Source organism: Ovis aries, chromosome 14 (assembly GCF_016772045.2).
Source record: "Ovis aries strain OAR_USU_Benz2616 breed Rambouillet chromosome 14, ARS-UI_Ramb_v3.0, whole genome shotgun sequence".
Lineage (NCBI taxonomy): Eukaryota > Metazoa > Chordata > Mammalia > Artiodactyla > Bovidae > Ovis > Ovis aries.
Genome location: NC_056067.1, coordinates 64184836 through 64205423, shown reverse-complemented (window position 1 = coordinate 64205423; position 20588 = coordinate 64184836). Strand labels below are relative to the sequence as shown.

Genomic DNA, 20588 nt, shown 5'->3' with positions numbered 1-20588 from the left:
GATTCTCCATGCAAGAATACTGGAGTGGGGTGCCATGCCCTCCTCTAGGAAGCTCAGAGCATCACCTCAGGGACTAGGTTTCAACATAGGGATTTTGTGGGGACATATGCAGACCATAACACCATACATTACAACAGTAAATGACAAGTTTGTTTCTCTTTAAACTTTTGATTACTGCGAACACACATAACATACAACTTACCATCTAGGTGTTGCAAGAGGGCATCAGAGGGCAGACGCACTGAAACCATACTCACAGAAAACTAGTCAATCTAATCACACTAGGACCACAGCCTTGTCTAACTCAATGAAACTAAGCCATGCCCGCGGGGCAGCCCAAGACGGGCGGGTCATGGTGGAGAAGTCTGACAGAATGTGGTTACTGGAGAAGGAAATGGCAAACCACTTCAGTATTCTTGCCTTGAGAACCCCATGAACAGTATGAAAAGGCAAAATGATAGGATACTGAAAGAGGAACTCCCCAGGTCAGTAGGTGCCCAATATGCTACTGGAGATCAGTGGAGAAATAACTCCAGAAAGAATGAAGGGATGGAGCCAAAGCAAAAACAATACCCAGCTGTGGATGTGACTGGTGATAGAAGCAAGGTCTGATGCTGTAAAGAGCAATATTGCATAGGAACCTGGAATGTCAGGTCCATGAATCAAGGCAAATTGGAAGTGGTCAAACAAGAGATGGCAAGGGTGAACGTTGACATTCTAGGAATCAGCGAACTAAAATGGACTGGAATGGGTGAATTTAACTCAGATGACCATTATATCTACTACTGCGGGCAGGAATCCCTCAGAAGAAATGGAGTAGCCATCATGGTCAACAGAAGAGTCCAAAATGCAGTACTTGGATGCAATCTCAAAAACAACAGAATGATCTCTGTTCGTCTCCAAGGCAAACCATTCAATATCACGGTAATCCAAGTCTATGCCCCAACCAGTAACGCTGAAGAAGCTGAAGTTGAACGGTTTTATGAAGACCTACAAGACCTTTTAGAACTAACACCCCCCAAAGATGTCCTTTTCATTATAGGGGACTGGAATGCAAAAGTAGGAAGTCAAGAAACACCTGGAGTAACAGGCAAATTTGGCCTTGGAATGTGGAATGAAGCAGGGCAAAGACTAGTAGAGTTTTGCCAAGAAAATGCACTGGTCATAGCAAACACCCTCTTCCAACAACACAAGAGAAGACTCTACACATGGACATCACCAGATGGTCAACACTGAAATCAGATTGATTATATTCTTTGCAGCCAAAGATGGAGAAGCTCTATACAGGCAACAAAAACAAGACCAGTAGCTGACTGTGGCTCAGATCATGAACTCATTATTACCAAATTCAGACTTGAAGAAAGTAGGGAAAACCGCTAGACCATTCAGGTATGACCTAACTCAAATCCCTTATGATTGATTATACAGTAGAAGTGAGAAATAGATTTAAGGGCCTGGATCTGATAGATAGAGTGCCTGATGAACTACGGAATGAGGTTCGTGACATTGTACAGGAGACAGGGATCAAGACCATCCCCATGGAAAAGAAATGCAAAAAAGCAAAATGGCTGTCTGAGGAGGCCTTACAAATAGCTGTGAAAAGAAGAGAAGCGGAAAGCAGAGGAGAAAAGGAAAGATATAAGCATCTGAATGCAGAGTTCCAGAGAACAGCAAGAAGAGATAAGAAAGCCTTCTTCAGCGATCAATGTAAAGAAATAGAGGAAAACAACAGAATGGGAAAGACTAGAGATCTCTTCAAGAAAATTAGAGCTACCAAGGGAACATTTCATGCAAAGATGGGCTCGAAAAAGGACAGAAATAGTCTGGACCTAACAGAAGCAGAAGATATTAATAAGAGGTGGCAAGAATACACAGAAGAACTGTACAAAAAAGATCTTCAAGACCCAGATAATCACAATGGTGTGATCACTCATCTAGAGCCAGACATCCTGGAATGTGAAGTCAAGTGGGCCTTAGAAAGCATCACTATGAACAAAGCTAGTGGAGGTGATAGAATTCCAGTTGAGCTGTTTCAAATCCTGAAAGATGATGCTGTGAAAGTGCTGCACTCAATATGCCAGCACATTTGGAAAACTCAGCAGTGGCCACAGGACTGGAAAAGGTCAGTTTTCATTCCAATCCCAAAGAAAGGCAATGCCAAAGAATGCTCAAACTACCGCACAATTGCACTCATCTCACACGCTAGCAAAGTAATGCTCAAAATTCTCCAAGCCAGGCTTCAGCAATACATGAATCGTGAACTTCCTGATGTTCAAGCTGGTTTTTGAAAAGGCAGAGGAACCAGAGATCAAATTGCCAACATCCGCTGGATCATGGAAAAAGCAAGAGAGTTCCAGAAAAACATCTATTTCTGCTTTATTGACTATGCCAAAGCCTTTGACTGTGTGGATCACAATCAACTGTGGAAAATTCTTCAAGAGATGGGAATACAGACCACCTGACCTGCCTCTTGAGAAATCTGTATGCAGGTCAGGAAGCAACAGTTAGAACTGGACATGGAACAACAGACTGGTTCCAAATAGGAAAAGGAGTACCTCAAGACCGTATATTGTCACCCTGCTTATTTAACTTCTATGCAGAGTACATCATGAGAAACGCTGGACTGGAAGAAACACAAGCTGGAATCAAGATTGCTGGGAGAAATATCAATAACCTCAGATGTGCAGATGACACCACCATTATGGCATGAAAGTGAAGAGGAACTAAAAGCCTCTTGATGAGAGTGAAAGAGGAGAGTGAAAAAGTTGGCTTAAAGCTCAACATTCAGAAAACGAAGATCATGGCATCTGGTCCCATCACTTCATGGGAAATAGATGGGGAAACAGTGGAAGCAGTGTCAGACTTTATTTTTTGGGCTCCAAAATCACTGCAGATGGTGACTGCAGCCATGAAATTAAAAGACGCTTACTCCTTGGAAGAAAAGTTATGACCAACCTAGACAGCATATTCAAAAGCAGAGACATTACTTTGCCGACTAAGGTCCGTCTAGTCAAGGCTATGGTTTTTCCTGTGGTCGTGTATGGATGTGAGAGTTGGACTGTGAAGAAAGCTGAGCGCTGAAGAATTGATGGTTTTGAACTGTGGTGTTGGAGAAGACTCTTGAGAGTCCCTTGGACTGCAAGGAGATCCAACCAGTCCATTCAGAAGGAGATCAGTCCTGGGATTTCTTTGGAAGGACTGATGCTAAAGCTGAAACTCCAGTACTTTGGATACCTCATGTGAAGGGTTGACTCACTGGAAAAGACTTTGATGCTGGGAGGGGTTGGGGGCAGGAGGAGAAGGGGACGGCAGAGGATGAGATGGCTGGATGGCATCACTGACTCATGGACGTTGAGTCTGAGTGAACTCTGGGAGTTGGTGATGGACAGGGAGGCCTGGCGTGCTGCGATTCATGGGGTCGCAAAGAGTTGGATATGACTGTCTGAACTGAACTACCATCTAAACCATTTTAAAGCACAGTTCAATGTCACTAAGTACATTCACATCGCTGTATAACCATCACCACCGTCCATCTCCAGAGCTGCTTTCATCTTGCAAATAAATTATGTCCCCATTAAACAGGAACTCCCCATTCCTCCTCCCCACCAGGCTCCCCTGTCCATGTAGCCTCCTCCATGGGATTTCCCAGGAAAGACCAGTGGGTTGCCATTTCCCTTTCCAGGCATCTTCCTGACCCAGGGATCAAACCTTCCTCTGTTACACCTCCTGCATTGGCAGGTGGATTCTTTACCATTATCGCCACCTGGTAAGAAAATAATTATAAATAACATCAATAAGTCATCTGTCGCTCAGGTGACAGCCAGCCAACTGTAGACCCAGAAAGGGATCAGAAGTACTCAGCCCGCGAGGACACTGTGGTGTAAGCACCGTGGTGTAAATAATTTAAAAAGCACGTATTTACTAACAGAAACAGGTAAGCTCACAAAGCGCCCTTCTCTCCAGAGAGGAGGTGAATCCCTGGACGTTACGATCAACCTTCAGTGACAGGAGGCCGTTTGCGCAGGCAGTGCTCAGTGTGGGAACTGGGAGCCAGACTCCACGAGTTCGAGCCCAGGACCCGCATCCTCGGTGTGTGGCTTTGGCCAGGTATCTTGACCTCTCTGTTCCTCATTATCTGCAAAACGGGACTGGATTACCCACAAACTACTCAATGTACCTAAAGCCCCTGGAGGCAGGCGCACAACGTGTTATTGTCCCTCTAGAAGGGAGGACACCGGCTCAAGCGCGCGCCGGGCGGCGCCTGAAGCGATCAGTCCAGAAAAGAAGGGACCAGGGTGGCCGACGAGAGAGCCCTCCGGGCGCGCGGGCTCCGGCCGCCGCGGGCGGCGCCGGCACGGAAGGGGTTACAACGATAGAGACGACCGGAGGACCCGGGGTAGCTGAGTGGCCCTGGCCGCCACCCTCCTCGACGCCTACCGCGCGACGGCGCAGGCGCGAGAGCCCAGCGCGGGGGCGCGGGGCACCTCCCTGGGCACCCGGAAGTCTCCGCCTAACGGGCCGAGCCCGCGCCTCCTGGCCTGGAAGGGGGCGGGGCGCGAAGCCCCTCGGCGCGCAGCGCCATAGAGCGTGGCCGGAGGACCCGTGTCCTAGACGCGTCCGGAAGTGCCACCCTGGGGCGCCCGCTCCGCACCATAGAGCTGGGGGGGGGCCCGCGGCAGCTGGGGGGGGGGTCGCCAGACTCGCCTTCCTAGAGCGGCGAGGACGGGGTGGAGGCTGGAAGGGGGGCAGGGAGGGGAGAGGGGGAGCGGCGCGGGCGGAAGCGGCCAGGAAGGTCACTTCCGGCCTGGGCGCCCGTCCCCCTGACCCCAGGGTCTGAGTCGCCGCTGCCGCCGCTGCCACCATCCGCGAGGGAGAGAGGAGGAGGAGTGCGGCGCGGCGGCCCCGGGACCGAGGAGGTGAGGGGAGGGCGCGGGGCCGGGGGCCGTGCGCCCGGGGCCGGGTGGGCACGCGCCTCAGGGCGCCGGGCTGCGGCCGGGGGGGCGGGCGGGGAGGCGGGCGGCGAGCGCGACTGGGCGGGCGAGTGCGCGTGCGCGCCGCGGGGGCCTGGGGCGTGAGTGAGCGCGCGGCCGCTGACGCGGGGCGGGGCGCGCGCGCCGGGTCGGGAGCGCGCGCCACGCCCGGGGGCGCGCCCGAGGCGGGGGCGCGCGGCGCGGGCTCGGCCGGGGGCTCGCCGGTGCGGCCGCCGTGTCGCCCCCACCCCCACCCCAGCCTTCCCGGCCGCTCGTGGCCGGAAGTGGTGGCGACTCCCGGGGGAAGTTGAGGCCCGGGTGGGAGAAGCGGCGCGCGCCGGCCCAGCAGGCCTGACCGGAAACGGTGGCCTGCCCCTGGCCTGCCCGCTCCCCTTTCCCCTCCTTTCAAAGGAGCCAGATCCCGTTGCCGCCCCGGGCGCGCTGCGTGCGGCCTTTGATCCGGCCGGTAATTACGGGCCTTCCGGCCGGCGGGAGGCTCATTCATTCGCCCGGGCGCGGGCGGCGGGCAGGAAGCGCGTGCGCTGGAGGGGAAATGTTAGGCCAAGGTCAGGCACCGCGTGGCCCGCGGGGCAGGGCGAGGCCGGCGGCCGGGCCCGATTGCCACCCCGAGGCCTCCGGGCGCCTCACCGCGCCCCTGAGCCCCAGCTCTCGGCCCGGCCACAAAGGGGGGCACCCCAGTTCGTGGAAACGGGTGCTCCTGTGGCACAGGCCAGCCGGGGATGGCATGATCAGACGGAAAAGTGAGCCACGGCGAGTGTGGACAGAGACTGTTGTGGGCGCATTGGTTGGCACGAGGACAGGGAGATGAAGCAGGCTCGCTGAGTGCGCGGAAGACCTGGACCGGGTCCATGCGCCTCCTCACCTCCACACTCCTGTCCTCACCCAGGGGACCAGGGAGGGCACCCCAGCCCCAGTCCAGAGGGGCATTGTAGGAAGGGACTGAGGGTCCGTGTGCTCCTCGTGGTTCCTGGTGCCTGGCCCTGCCTTAGAGATCCAGGGTTAGGATCCAGCTGGGGGTTGGGTCTGCCCTTGCTCCCGGGGAAGCCCGGTTACTGTGGCTTATCTCTTCCCTAAGAACATAAGCCTCTTTGGCTCAGCGCAGCTGGCATTCACCCCCCGCCTCTGCAGGCAGGCCTTCCGGCCTGAGCCCCAGAACATTCAGATCCGATTCCTTCTTGTGTTGTTTCTCGTCTTAGCCCCTTCCTCCTGAAGGTCTTGGAGTCTAACCCCTGCAGGCGGAGCTAGAGAACTGGAAGGATTTGGCCTGGGGTGGCCCTGGGCCCCGGGCTCTGGGGTCAGACGACCGGTTTCAGGTCCCAGCTCCACGTTCATCACCTTTGTGACTTCACAACACAAGGAGTCTCTCAGTTTCTACTAGTGAAAAAGAGGGGGTGTACTAATGGCGTTGACCTTGGTAGGAAGGCTCCCAACACTCTCCTTTTGGAGCCAGCGCACAGCTCTCAGAAGCGGGTGTGAAGCGGGTACAGAGGCCTCCGGCGGCCCGGCTTTCCCGGCCTCCTGCTCTTCCAGCCCCGTGACCCTGGACCTGCTGCTTCCCTTTCCCAGGCTCAGTTCCTCCTCAGGCCCCTAGGACCCAGAGCACAGTCCACCATCCCTGGGTGAGCCTCGTCCATCGACGCCACTGCCAGCCCCGCCCAGTGCTGGGCCTGGGACACAGTGGTCCTGGTGCGGTGCTCCGCTGGGGGTGAGGCAGGGCGGTGCAGTCCTGGAGAGGCTCTGACACCTTAGACAGGGCCTGGGGGTTGCCAGGCTAGTCAGGAGCTGGAGGAGCCCTGGGGGAGATGTCTCGAGTCTCATGGGACAGAGGAGCTGCCTGAGAGAACCCGGGGACCTGAGAGGGGGCTGGGTTCCTGGCCGGTGGTGGCCGTCTTGGTCTTGACCTGAGTCTCTGCCTGGCTGCCCTGGGTCTCGAGTGGTCCTTTCTGGGCACTCCTGGGCTAAGACGCCCCCAGCCCCGACCTAGACCTGTGTACTGCAGCGCCCCCAGCCGGCCGAGGCCATGCCCGGGACCCCGCTGTGGCCCTGGCCTCCTCGTGGAGGCAGACTGCAGCCAGGGGCCTGGCTCGTACCCCGGACCCCCCAGGGTGGGGGTGGTCACCCCACTTGGTGGGGTGGGCTGAGCCCCCAGCACTGGTGCAGGGTTGGTGGGAGTCCGGAGCCTGGCTTTTACCAGAGCCGCTGCCTCCACTGGCTTCTTTTGGCCAGACTTGGGGTCTGGGGAAACAGAGGCTGTTTTGGAGGTCTCTGGGGTGTCCGTTGGTTTGGGGACTTGGGGACCCCCCCCATGGGTTGGGGCCGATGACTGGCTCGGGGACTTGGAGCTGGTGCCTATCTTCAGGTGTGACTCTCCTTCCATGTGTTAGGCCTCCCTGGCCCAGTTGGGGGTCCCCCGTCTCTCCGGCAGGGCCGGCAGCCCTGTCCTGGGGGCAGTGCGGGCGCCTCTCACCGCTGTGCTGCCCCCCAGCTGCGCCAGCTGCTCCTGGGGCCCACCTGGGCGGAGGGTCTCCCTGCTCTGTTTGCTTGACTGTTGGGCTCACAGAACACTCTTTGCCGAATGGGGGGTCCTGTGCGGGCTGCCTCGTCATGAGTGATGCCGGGGACCCACACGTGGCCCAGCCTGGAGGCGCAGGGTCGGCCGGCCAGGACGTCCTGACTCCCTGGGCTGGAGGAGCTCGCCGTCTGCTGGGGTTTGTGTGGACACGCGGGGAGGAGGAAGTCAGGGAGAGCCTCCCAGGGACGTGGGCTTGGCTGTAATTGGGAGTGAAGGGAGCCTGAGCCGGTGCTCCTGGCGGAGGGGAGGACGGGCCCTGGAGGCTGGGCCGCGGATGTGTCCCGAGGTGCTGGGAGGTTGGGTCAGCCCCAGATGGGTCTGAACTGGGCTCCAGAGGCCTGTCCACGTTCCCTGGGCGCCCGGCTCCTTGTGGAGCGCGGCCATTCCTCTTGTGATCTGGACACCAAGCCCGTGAAGACGAGGCGCGGGGTGGAGCACCCGCCCCGGGTGATGTGGCTAGGGGTGAGGCCGACTCCACCCTGGCTGCCCACCCACCAGCCCAGCGAGGGCAGCCTCCCATCCCCTCGGTGGCCGTGGGGGTCAGAAGGTGCCCACGCTGCGCCCTGTGCCCAGTGTGTTGTTTGGTCTTGTGTGGGGAGAAGGGACAGTGGAGCTGCGGGAAGGGAGGAGTCTGGGAAGGCTTCCTGGGGGAGGTGCTGTGTTCCCTGGGCTCTGGCGGCAGGTCTCCCGGGAGGGGGCAGGGGCGGGGGGCGAGGAGGAAGGAAGTACCCCCAGAGGGGGCGGAGTCTGGCCCCTCGCCCGGTTGAGGGGTGACAACCAGCAATGGCCCACGTGTGCAGCTGTGTTTTTCTGTCTTGAAGAGTATTCTGTTGTTTTAAGGAATCTTCACTTATCCACCAGCATTTAAGGGCAGACACGTAGGAAGCTCTAGGAAGACTGGTGGTGGCAGACCCCTGGAAGGCCAGAAGGTGCCCGGCAGGTGTGACGTGGGGCAGCCTCCCAGGAGGAAGCGCGCCTGCGGGGCTGACCTGGCAGACGCCGCCCGGGTCTGGAGTTTGGACCTAGCGCAAGGGCCACCTGTGGGGGTGGTTCAGGCAGGGGGCTGGCGGGACGGAGCTAGCCTTAATAAAACAGACAGCAGCTCCCCTGCGAGGTGGTTGCCGTGCGGACAGGTCACCCTCTTAGAGCTCACGGTGACCACGCGCACAGGGATGTGCCCCCGGGGACCACAGGCCCGCGTCCTGTCTGGGTCTGCCGGTCCTGGCTTCTTGGGCGAGCAGAGTCACCGCAGTCTCTCCCCTCCGAGACCAGCGCTTCCTCTTCCTGCCCCTCCAGCTGCCCCGGGCCGCTCGCGCGCCCGTCACCGGTGGCGGCCATCTGGGCTGCCTCCACGCGCGGCTCTTGTGACTGCTGCTTCCGCAAACGCGCGCGTGTGAGCTGTCGTGCAGATGTGTTCTCGCTCCTCTTGGGTTCGTGGCTGGAAGCCCTGCTGCTCGGCGTGCGCGCGTGCTTTCTGTGGTCGTGCCCGCCCGGCGCGCCTGCGCTGGGGTCTGTCTGTGGTTTTGACGCCAAGCTGAGCATCTATCTCTTCGTGCGCTCGCCGGCTCCTTGCGTGTCGTTCTGGAGAAGCGTCTCTTCCATCCTCTGCCCCTTTTCAGTTGACTGATCTGTTTGAACCTAGTGCCTGGAAAAGATGAACCGGTCCGTGGGGTGGGGAGCGGATTTGGAGAGGGCTTGGAGGGTGCAGGCCCCAGGGGTGGGAGTTGGCAGAGGGCGGTGAGGGTGGGTGCAGGGCCTTCCCGGGGTGGAGGCTGAGAGGTAGCCACTGGGCCTCGGTAGCCTCAAGGCTGGGCCGGGGGCTGGGGAAAAATGGCTGGGGAGGAGCCGGGGGTCCCACCTGCGGCCTGACGGCAGCCCAGGAACAGAGAGGCTTGGGGGAGAAGCGAGGAGACGGCTGGGGCAGCTGTCTCCGGCAGCGGGAGCCCTGGGCAGGCTCTGGAGCAGGGCCGGCCGGAGGCGGCGGCGAGATTGGCAGCGGAAGAAAGAGCCGGCGGGTAATTGGTGGGCAGGCATCCAGCGCAGGTGGGTGGGTCTAATAACAAGAATAATAATAATTTGTCTCGCGGGCCCTGCCGACTCCCAGGCTAATTGGACCGCTGCAGGCCCCCGCGGGGGTGGGCCTTCGTCTCTGTGGAGTGGGTGGGAGTCAGAGCGGGGCGGCCGGCCCTGACAGGTGTGCTGGGCTGCGGAGCGTCTGGGGGGCCGGGAGCGCAGGACCCACCACCTTCAGCCTCCAGAGTCATCAGGTTCCACAGTTGGGCTGGCGCAGGAATCGCCCCACCTCCCCCAGGGAGCTGCCGGGTCAGGGGCTGCCCCAGCCCCAGCTCTGGGTGGGAGGGCTGCGGCTTCCCCCTCCCCCCAGGTCCTGGGGTAGGACCCCAAGGCCCCGGGGCTCGGGGCAACACAGGAGCCCGAGCGGCCGCAGTGGAGGACCGCACGAGCTGCCGGGGATGACTCTGCAGTGCACGCTCTCGGCCCTTTACAGGGACCCAGGGGGTCTCCCAGGGTGCGCTCCGGCTCCTCCCCGCCACCACCCTGGGCTCCTGGGGTCCCTGCTGTGCGAGACTGCGGTGGGGGCACAGGGCCCGGCCCCTGAGCCAGAGCAGCCCCCCGCAACCCCCACGAGAGGCCCAGCAGGTGGATGCCAGGGTCACCCCGTGGCTGGCCTTAAGTCTCCCTTCGCCGGGGGGTGGGGTCACTGCCCTCTGCTCAAGGCCAAAACCAGAATGCAGAGCGGACTGTCCCGTCCCAGTGCCCTGCGCCAGGTGGGAGAGCCCGTGGGCCCTAGAAGTCAGCCAGAGAAGCTGCCACTTGTGGAGCATAGTCAGGGCTTCCTGCCAGGTTCCGAGTTCCGGGCGGACCGCCCCCGCCCCCTCTGCTGCGGGCTCCCCTTGGGCTCCTCCAGGCGTTTCCCAGGGTGCCCGTGTGGCTGGCACTTCCCTGAATCATGGCGGCCCCCGTGCCCTGGCCTCTGGGTCGCAGACTCTGTGACCTGCCACTGGGCGGCCTCGCTGAGCGTCTTTGTGGACACCTCGATCCCACTTAGACTCAGTGAAAAGTTGGATAGCAGCTCCCCACTCTGCTCCAGTCTGTCGACCGAGGGGCCTTCCCCTGCCCTCCTCTGCCCTCCTGGGGCTTCCAGCTGGACTTACTGAGGCGATCAGGAGGAGAGATGGATTCTGTTAAGCACCAGCTCAAGAAAACCGAGTGATGGGGCAGAGCACCAGCGGGGGGTCTGCGTGCTGGGGGGTAACCTGGCTGCGGTGGGGGGGTCAAAGGAAGGTCATGTGGGCAGGTCCCCCGCCCTCTTGGGGTATCGTTCCCTCCTGGTGTGGGACCCTCTATCACGGGGGACTTGCCTCATCCTCTCAGGGAGTTGTGGGTTCAGAGTGAGCTCCTTACATCAGGAGCTGGGCGTGGGTGAGGGTCCTGCAGTTCGAGGCCCGCCCCGCTCCCCACCCGCCATGGGAATCAGGCAGTGTCTCCCTCACTCCCTGTCTGAGCTGCCCCGTCTGGGGGTGTGGGGACCTCTGGCCTCGGGGCAAGCTGCCTACCACCTCCCTGTCCTGCGTCCCCTCCCCTGGAGCCTATGGACGCCCTGGGGAGGCTGGAGGTCCCCCACCTTCTCAGTGCAGGAAGCGGCCGGAGGTGGACACCTTCCCAGGGAAGGCCCTGCTTGCTTGTCTTGGACATGGTTGTTCCGGCCCCACACGTGGCCGCCTGGCAGATAGGTATGGATCGGAAGGCTTGCCGAGCGGCCCCTCCTGCCCCGGCTGCTCCTGTTTCTCTTTCACTCTTTCTGACGTGGACGGTGCTTGAGTCAGGGCCTGCGCACACATCTCAGTCTGTTCACGGATTCACTGGGACATAAGCCACCCTCGTGAAAGGGACAGTCTGCTGGGTGTTACTCACAGACTTCGGCAGCCACCGCCGCCGTCTCGTCCCGGAGCGTTTCATCACTCAGAAGCCCCGTGCCCCCACGTGGGTGCTCCTCCCACCTGCAGCCTGGCAGCCCGGCCTCAGCCCGACCTTCCATGGCCCGCTCCACTCCCCTTGCTGCCTCTGCGCGGCGCTGCTGTGAAGGTGGCCTCGGAGCAGGATTCTGGGGCCACGTGGGCTGAGCCCCTGTGGTCAGCCTGCCAGGCTGTTCTTATGGCGGCCCTCCTGGTTGGCACGCCCGACCACCCTCTGCCTGGACTGTGGGGTGGTACCCGCTCGGCTCTGGCCGTCTGTCCTGTGGGGTCTGGGGTGGAGGGGCCTGGATGGGGGGCCTGGGGGCCCGTGTATCAGCGTTTGGCGGGCTGCCTTCTGGACCTGGAGCCTCCACGATGCTCGGGCCGTTCATGGGCATCGCCCACCATCAGCAGCGCGTGCTGTGGGCCCAGGGATCTCGGGGTGGCGCGTCCTGGGGCCACCAGCTTCCTGGGAGCCACGTGGCCCCACGCTCCACCTCCACTCGGGGCAGCCGTCCTGGGAAGGCGGCTGGGGTCCTCGGCTCCGGCTGAGCACCACCCAAGTCTGTCTTGTGGCCATCCAGCTCGGGGGTGGAGGGTGCAGCTGGGGCCCCTGCATGCGCTCTGGCGTCCTGTGAACCCTCTCCTTCTCTCCCCTCCGACAGGGCCCAGACATGGAGCTGCGGGAAGAGGCCTGGTCTCCGGGGCCGCTGGACTCCGAGGACCAACAGATGGCCAGTCACGAGAACCCAGGTGAGGGCCCCTGGGCGTCTCCTGGCTGACCTGGAGCTTCCCCCCGCACCGCGGCTCGGGGTCCCACCCTGCCTCCCGGGCCCAGCCAGCCACTTCCCGGGCCTGGTGGGGTCTCCGTGGCCCCCCAGCCGGGAGCCTTTGGGGGCTGCCTTGGGTGGGGGCTCCTCAGCCCAGGGAGGGCCCAGGGGCTGGGGGCCAGGAGGATGTAGGGCGTCCGGGTGGGCCTGGGTCCTCCTGGGTTTTCATCTTCATATAAGACATGGGCAACCTGTCTTATTTAATAAAGCGTTACCTGGCTTGAGTAATCTCCTCTGTGAGCCCCGGGGGATGAGACTTCGCGTGCTGAGACCCGGCCACAGCCTCCCCAGCCCCCGCCCTCGGTGGGAGCCATGGCCCCGTCTCCCTGGGCCTTGGGGCTTCCATGCAGGGCGCCTGTGAAATAAAGCGTGAAGTGCTCCGTGCAGCTGTCGATGCGTCTTCCTGCGTCCTGGCCGGCGACCACGACCTCTCCCTGTGAGGGCTCCCGGCCGGGCCCAGACCCCGCCCTACAGGGAGGCCCCAGCCCCTCCTTCGCTGCAGCGCCCCGCCTCCCTGTCTTACTGCTTTAAAGTAAGATTAAGCGGAGGGTCGGTTTCCTTCTGGAAACTTCCAGCCCGACAGTGTGGTGGCCGCTCGCCCGCTGCCTGGCCCCAGCAGTGAGCCACACTGGGCGGTCCTACACTGCCTGTGCCCCTTTCCTGGAGGGTTTCAAACAACGTCCCTGGGTGTCTCAGCGGTTCACCCATAAATTCTCCGGGAGCAGCAAACGCTCGTCTTGGCTGACGGCCTGAGCATTGCCCCTGCCTGTCTTCTGCCGCCAGCAGCCTCCGGAGGGCGCTTTACCTCGGAGCCCGGAGTTCTGCCCGTCCACACTGTCCACTCACGTGCTCTGGCTGGGCAGACCTTGACGAGCAGGTGGGCTCTCACCTGTGCCCTGCCCAGCAGCCTGCTCGGGCCCCTACCCTGTGACCCCCTGCTGCTCTGCTCCCCCTTGTGGGCACCCCTATAGGCCCCTCCCGTGAGGGGCAGCGTGGGACCCCTGCTCCGAGACCCCGGGTGCTGTCTGGTGCGGTGGGGAGGGCCAAGGGGCCCCGGGGGTAAGGCTGTGAGCCCGGGGCACGGGATGGCAGGGCCACCAGGAGCCAGGGTTGGGGCTGGGCTGGACTGTCTGCAGGCCGCAGCCAGGTCTGTGCTGACTGCCTCATGGGCATGCTGACCCCCGCCCCAGGCCTGCAGACCCCCAGGGGGAGCCGGCAGGGGTGCGGTGTGAGAGCTGGCCAGGTCTTCCACGTGGGCGCTCAGAGAGAGGTCCTCTGAACACGATCGTAGGTGAAGAGACGGTCTGACTGAGGTGCGGAGGAGTCTTCAGCTGGTGGGTTGGAGATCACCCTCAGGGCCAGGGTCCTGGCCTCGCACGGTCAGGCCTGCCTCTCCTATCTCAGTGCCACTAGCATCACCCTGCAGAGTCCCCTAAAATGCTCTGCCTGAGCTGGGGCAACAGCAGACCCGTGTGAAAAGACAGCAACCTCACCCGGGCAAGACCCACATGCCCTGGCAGAGCCCCGAGCAGAGCGGGATGGGGCCGGGCCCGCCCGCGTGGTGTTAGGGGCGGGGAGCTGGCCGCCAGGCTGCCCTCGGGGGTCACTGTGGGCAGCAGCTGCAGCGGGTGCTCCATGGAGGGCAGCGGCGGGGTGCGCAGGCCGCCTGGGCCCGCGGCTTCCCGACCGTGTCCAGGGAAAGACCCACCGGGGAGGCCCCAGGCAGGGCAGGGCCTGCGAGGGGGGCTTCAGGGTCCAGTGGGGCCCCCAGTGGGGCGGGGAAGGTACTGGCCAAATGGGGTGGCGGCAGAGCGGGGGTCCCTGGGAGGCAGGTCACACACACGGCAGAGGACTCCCGAGGAGCTGCAAACAGTGTCCAGAAGGTAGCCGCCTGCGAATTCAGGGAAGCGGACGTCCCGAGGTGGGCAGACAGGGAACTGAAGTTCCATCCTGCTGACCCCACCCCGCGGGAGCTAGTAGAATAAGGGAAAGGGGCCGAGGAGGGTGTCCTCAGATGGGGAGGCGTCAGAGGTGCGCTCCCAGACAGGTGGGACTGTGCGGAGGGGCTTGGAAGAACAAGACCAGGACCACGCGGCCGGGGGCAAGGCTGAGCAGAGAGCCAGAGATACAGACAAAGCCATTTCAAGACGAAGATGGGACAGCTCAAGACCAAGCCAAAGCAGTGCATCGTTCCCTGAGGAAACCTGCGGGTGAGACAGGGACGGTGTGAAATCAGAAAGACAGACATGATGGCAGGGTGTGAAGTCAAAAAGAAAGCAAGATGACGGCAGGGTGTGCAAAAAGAAAGGTACCGAAGTTAGTTAAAGAAAGCTCCAAGAAGACAAAATCCTGTATAAGGAAGAGAACGGTGAAACCTACACATCTAGAACACACTCCTGAAATGGAGAAGTTGGGCGTCGAAGGAGCAAGTTGAAAATCTGAGAACATCAGCTCGGATGGATGGTCTTTGACTCAAGTCGCTGGGCTCGAAGAAGCAGATGCCCCCAGGTACCTGGGGAAAGAGCGAACGGCCCCGGGCAGAGGAGACAGCATCGCGCTCAGCCGGTCAGCGGTGCCTTCTGCCAGGGCAGAGTGGAGGGGTCCTGTTTCTGATTGTTGGGGGAAGCGGCGGGTCACATCATACGCCTGCAGAACCGACCTGCACATTTGAAGGGCGCAGGTGAACTGCTTACCCGCAGAGCCAAGCAGACTGCCTCCACATGGGCCCTTCCTGGGGATCTGCGGGCCAGGGACCCACAGGCAGGGAGCGGGGCCAGGCTGGCTGTGAGGTGGGCGCCCAAGTCCTGAGGAACCGTGCTTGGCCGTGCTGGTGTGGTGTCAGCAGCCTGGCAGAGACGGCACCTCCGGGTTCTCTACTCGCCTTATGAGGACCAGGGATGCGGGTGTCTAAGGAAGACGGCAGAGAAGCCTGCTGGCCTGGATCTGTATGGAAAGTGTCAGAACTTACAGGAATTTTACCTTTAAAAAAAAAAAGCAGTGATCACTTCCATATTTGGAGCTTGAAATTGTTTCCCGCTCAGAGAAATCAGAGCGCCCTTGTAGAAATGGCCGGCTGCAGGTCTGGGGAAGGAAGTGTGGGTGAGCCCGTGGTGGCAGAGATGCTGTCAAAGGCCCCCCTGGGTCCCATCCAGAGGACTCGAAGCCCCCTCAAGGCTCCCACACGCCGCAGCTGGCAGGGTGACAGGCGGGGGGTGCAGCCCACCAGATGTGTGTAAATCCGTGGACTCAGCACAGTGAGGAAAGGGAAGGTTACCTGGTCATGTTGGAGGACAACGGAAGACCGGGCAGGTGAGGGAAAATGAGGTTCATCCCGCCGTAAACCCGTGAAATTGACCGCTGGGTCCCAACCAGCGGACGAGGGAGCGTCTCTAAAAACTACTCCACCTACTAAACAGAATCCAGAGCTGACCACGCTCAACGCAGGACAAATGCCGTCACGACGGGGGCGGGGCCCCTCTGAGCCCGCTGCGTGCAGGGGCCGCGCCGTGCATCCGTCTGTGATTCCGGAGACGGCCGAGTTCCTGCGTGTCAGTGGCTCTTGATGTCACAGAAACGATACGCCATCACACGAGAGACGATAATCCATGCCTTTGGTGAGAGGACGGGATTGCACCTTCAGAATGACCGACCACAGGGCTGGTGGGGTTGGGCCCCCAGCTGCAGCCCACGAGGAGGAATTGGCAGCCCGCGAGGGTCCAGATGGCCACAGGCTCCGCGAAAAGATTGTCAGGAAAAGCAAGAGACCCGGGAAGCTGTGTATTACATAGGACCTAAAAGACGTAGCTTAAGTCAAAAGTGAAGGGACCGAACTCTTGTCTGGGGATGTGCACTTGGGTGACGGCGCGCAGGAGCTCGAGGGGGCGGCTCCTGCACGGCTCTCTGGGGTTGGGGGGTTGGTGCGTGGGGCGGGGCACGGAGGGGCTCTGGTAGGGAGGGCGGACCGGGGGCAGCCGCTGACCTTCTTCCTGACCTGGACGGGGTGCAGAGTCGGACTCGGGGATGCGCGAGAGCTTGGGGCCCTGCACCCACTGCAGGAGACCAGGGGTCCCCTGGTTGAGAGGCAGGCCCGTCTCCTGGAGTGAGTAGACACTCCTCCACTGGGCCGTTTAACACCTGCTCGAAAAGTAGTGCCTGCGGTGAAGGCGGTGCAGCGCCGCCCCTGGCTCAGCCCCACTCTCAGTCCAGCCCTGCGGCACCCCCCACCGCCGGCTTTCTCTCCTGCTTCCGGACCGGCGCTCCGCCCCTCGCCCTCCCCCCGCATCCAGGACTGCTGGTTGAGTCCCAGGGGTCTCACGGGTTCAGGTGGGCTGTGTTATGTACGGGTCCTCGCGATGGCAAGTGCCCGTCATCGCCGAGTCACGTGTCTGTTGTTAAACTTTCGGGATAACTTGGAAAGCAGAGCGTGTACTCCGGCCTTCCGCCAGTAGCAAGCGTGTTCCCACCCCCTCCCTTCCCCACGCCGCGGGATGTCGTGTTCTTATGACTGTTTCTCCTTCTTACTTCTCTTGGCCGCGCTGCGTGGCTTGCTGGATCGTAGGGCCCCGATCAGGGTGGAACTGGGGCCCGCGAGGCAGTGGAGTCTTAACGGCGGCCGCCCGGGAGTTCCCGATTTATGTTGACGTCGAAGTGGAGTGGGCCCCAGGCCATCTCTTCAGAAGCGCCTCCCACCCTGCCCAGGCTTCCTACCGAAGTGGTGTCCTGTTCCGGTACTCCTCGCGTGGAGTCCTGGTTCTCAAAGCGTCGGTGCTCAGTCACCGGGGGTGGCGCGTGGGGCATCGTCCCCCAGCGCTGCCGGGGCTCAGGGCGGCCACCTGGGATCCGGACTGCGGGCCCCTGGTGCTTCTCCGCCCCTAGGCGTGTCGCCGCGGGAGGCGGCTCATCTGGCTCGGTGTCCTCGCTGCGAAGGCCCGAGTCCCCAGCGCCCACCTCGCGGGAGTTAACGCACGGATGCTTACCGAGTGCACGAGGACGTTATCTCGGGGACAGTGTTGGGGCACTTTGTCTCCATCCGGGTGCTGGAACACGGTCCGACCGCTGGCCCTGTGGGCCTGCAGGCTAGTGCGAGGGGGCGGGAAGACAGAGCTAGGTAGGTTATGGTGGGGTTCACCTTTGAGCGACGCCTTCGCGTTGCACCTGGGGGCGGGGCCGGAGGCTGGTGGGCGGGGCCGTTCCTAGGGTGGGGCCGAAGCCTGGGGGGCGGAGCTGTGTCCGCGGCCCAGGCCGGAGGCTGGGTCCGGGGCGAGGCTGGGTCGGTGTGGGCGGGGCTGTGCCCAGGGGTGGAGCACGAGACTGGTGGGCGGGGCCGTATATGAGGCGATGCCACGCCTAGGGGTGGAGCCTGGGGGTTGTGGGCGGGGCTGGGCTGGGCCCCGGCAGGTGTCTGAGCTGGAGCCCCCCTGCCGTCTCCATTCTGTAGCTCAGGCCCGAGTCGCAGAGGGAAGGCAGATGTCGCCGAGGGTGCACCCAGATCTCGTGGAGCCGCTCATCTCTCCCGGGAGGCCGCCCGGGCAAGCGGCGGTGCAAATGTATTAGAGGCTTTGTCGGGCAGTCGGCCCGTGGAGGTGTCCGAGGTGGTGTCTGAGGTTCGCAGGCGCCGGGACCGAGGCCCCGCGCTCCTTTCTTGTCTCCACTGGGCACACAGGGCCCAGGCTGAGGACCTCTGTGATAGAGGCTGCGGAGTGTGGTGTTGCACCCCCAGTTAGTGGCGGGTAGTCAGGGCTCTCCTGCTGTAATCTCATTAACCAGTCCGACCCTCGCAGCGACGGTCGTCTTCCCAGAACCGAAATGTGACACCGTCCTTTCCCGGGCCGATTCGAGCCGCCTGGTGCGAGGATCTCCTGCCTCAGGGGTCATTCTGTACTAGGGCCTTCCCTAGCCCTCCACCCGCAGCCCCGTTCGATTCTGTTGATTCCTTTAGCAGACGTTTCTGGAATCCCCACCAAGTCCCGGGCATTGTTCTGGGCGTGGGGGAAACGGCTGTGAAGGAAGGAGAAGCCCTAGGGGATGGTTACGGAGTGTTTGGTAAAACGCAGGAAACTGGGGGTGTGGGGGGTTGTGGGGATGGGGACTGAGCGAGCACGTCTGCCCGGGGCAGGTCCAGCACGAGCAGGCCAGGTTCTAGGCGCTCCGAGGGAGGTGCCGCCCCCGGCCTGGTGGAGGGGAGCCGGTTCCGGAGGCCTCGCAGCGCGGCAGGGAAGCAGCCCCAGCCGCCCTCCGCGGGTTCTCTGACGCCCTCTCCCCCTTTCCTTGTAGTGGACATCCTCATCATGGATGACGACGACGTCCCCAGCTGGCCCCCGACCAAGCTGTCGCCACCCCCATCGGCGCCCCCCGCCGGCCCTCCACCCCGGCCGCGGCCGCCCGCGCCCTACATCTGCAACGAGTGCGGCAAGAGCTTCAGCCACTGGTCCAAGCTGACGCGGCACCAGCGCACGCACACCGGCGAGCGGCCCAACGCCTGCGCCGACTGCGGCAAGACCTTCTCGCAGAGCTCGCACCTGGTGCAGCACAGGCGCATCCACACGGGCGAGAAGCCCTACGCCTGCTCCGAGTGCGGCAAGCGCTTCAGCTGGAGCTCCAACCTCATGCAGCACCAGCGCATCCACACGGGCGAGAAGCCCTACGCCTGCCCCGATTGCGGCCGCAGCTTCACGCAGAGCAAGAGCCTGGCCAAGCACCGGCGCTCGCACAGCGGCCTCAAGCCCTTCGTGTGCCCGCGCTGTGGCCGCGGCTTCAGCCAGCCCAAGAGCCTGGCGCGCCACCTGCGGCTGCACCCCGAGCTGTCGGGGCCGGGCGTGGCGGCCAAGGTGCTAGCGGCCAGCGTGCGCCGGGCCAAGGCGCCCGAGGAGGCGGCGGCGGCGGACGGCGAGATCGCCATCCCAGTGGGCGACGGAGAGGGCATCATTGTGGTGGGCGCGCCGGGCGAGGGGGCGGCGGCGGCCGCAGCCATGGCGAGCACGGGGGCCAGGGCGCCGGGACCCCGCTCGCGGCGCGCCCCGGCCCCCAAGCCGTACGTGTGCGTGGAGTGCGGGAAGGGCTTCGGGCACGGGGCCGGGCTGCTGGCCCACCAGCGCGCCCAGCACGGGGACGGGCTGGGGGCGGCGGGGGGCGAGGAGCCGGCGCACATCTGCGTGGAGTGCGGCGAGGGCTTCGTGCAGGGCGCGGCGCTGCGCCGGCACAAGAAGGTGCACGCCGTGGGCGCGCCCTCGGTCTGCAGCCACTGCGGACAGAACTACTACCGGGCGGGCGGGGACGACGACGACGACGACGACGACGAGGAGGCGGCGGGCGGGCGGTGCAGCGAGTGCCGCGGCGGGGAGGGCCGGTAGGGGCGGCGGCCCGGGGGGGCGGGGCCCCTCGGGCTGGGCGGGAACGACGGCGCGGGACCCAGAGGCTGGGGCGGAACGGACAGAGGGGCGCCCCGGGGCTGCGGCGGGCCTGGGGCGGGGCGCGCGGGGCGCCCACCAGGCCGCCCGGCCCCTCCCCGCGCCCGCCGCTCGGCCTGGCTTGGCCCCGTCGGTTCTCGGCCGAGCCCGAATCGAGACGTTGGTTGGGAACTAGAGAGACCAAGACGCGACGAAACCCATGAGCGGAAGACCATTCGCCCTCTTTCCTTTCCCCCGCCAACCGGGCTGCTGCGAGAACGGCGAGCCGTGCGCCCTTTACCCTCAGAGGGGCCCCAGCGGGAAGGGAGAGAGGGTCCTTTTCCCCTTTAGAATTTTCTTTTAATCACACCGCCTCCTGCCCCCGCCCGCCTGTTATTTTCTTCCCCTTCGCGGTCCCAGCCTTTCTCCTCTCCCTACCCTCCCCCACCCCGCCGGGTCTGGGGTCGCGGAGGCGTGCGGAGCCGAGCGACCGCGTCCCGGGCGACCCCGCGGACAGCGGGTCCCGGCTCATCCCAGGCCTGGGCGCGGCGGGAGGAGGGCACGGGGGCAATAAATCGCACTATCCGATCGTCCCTCCTGTGCGTGGTTCTTGAGTCCGGGGAAACGGAGGGCCCCGCACCCGGGCAGCTGCTGATGGGTGGGTGGGTAGGGGGCACCGGCCAGACCGGAGGAGAGAGGCCGACGTCGGCCCAGGCCGCGCGCGTGCCCGGGTGCGCCCTGGAGGCTGTCCCGGGAGAGTGCATGAGCGGCGTCCTCAGTCCGGGAGGACAGACAGGCCCGTGAGGACCTGGGGCGGGTGTTCCGAGGGAGGCCCG

The 20588-nt window shown here is 62.8% G+C and overlaps 1 protein-coding gene across 8 annotated transcripts; it reads left to right on the top strand.

The window, feature by feature from the left end:
- The first annotated feature begins 4795 nt into the window (after window positions 1-4795).
- ZNF787 (zinc finger protein 787) lies at window positions 4796-20345 on the top strand. Of its 8 annotated transcripts, XM_042231282.2 has the most exons (4): window positions 5378-5436; window positions 6558-6610; window positions 12203-12290; window positions 18641-20345. In XM_042231282.2, the coding sequence occupies exons 3-4, from the start codon at window positions 12212-12214 to the stop codon at window positions 19714-19716; spliced, it is 1155 nt and encodes a 384-aa protein (XP_042087216.1). In that variant the 5' UTR covers window positions 5378-5436; window positions 6558-6610; window positions 12203-12211; the 3' UTR covers window positions 19717-20345. The 8 variants fall into 8 exon arrangements, with proteins under 8 accessions (XP_027834698.1, XP_042087216.1, XP_027834695.1 ...); XM_027978897.3 differs by lacking the exons at window positions 5378-5436; window positions 6558-6610 and adding an exon at window positions 4796-4916; XM_027978894.3 differs by lacking the exon at window positions 6558-6610.
- The last annotated feature ends 243 nt before the right edge of the window (window positions 20346-20588 follow it).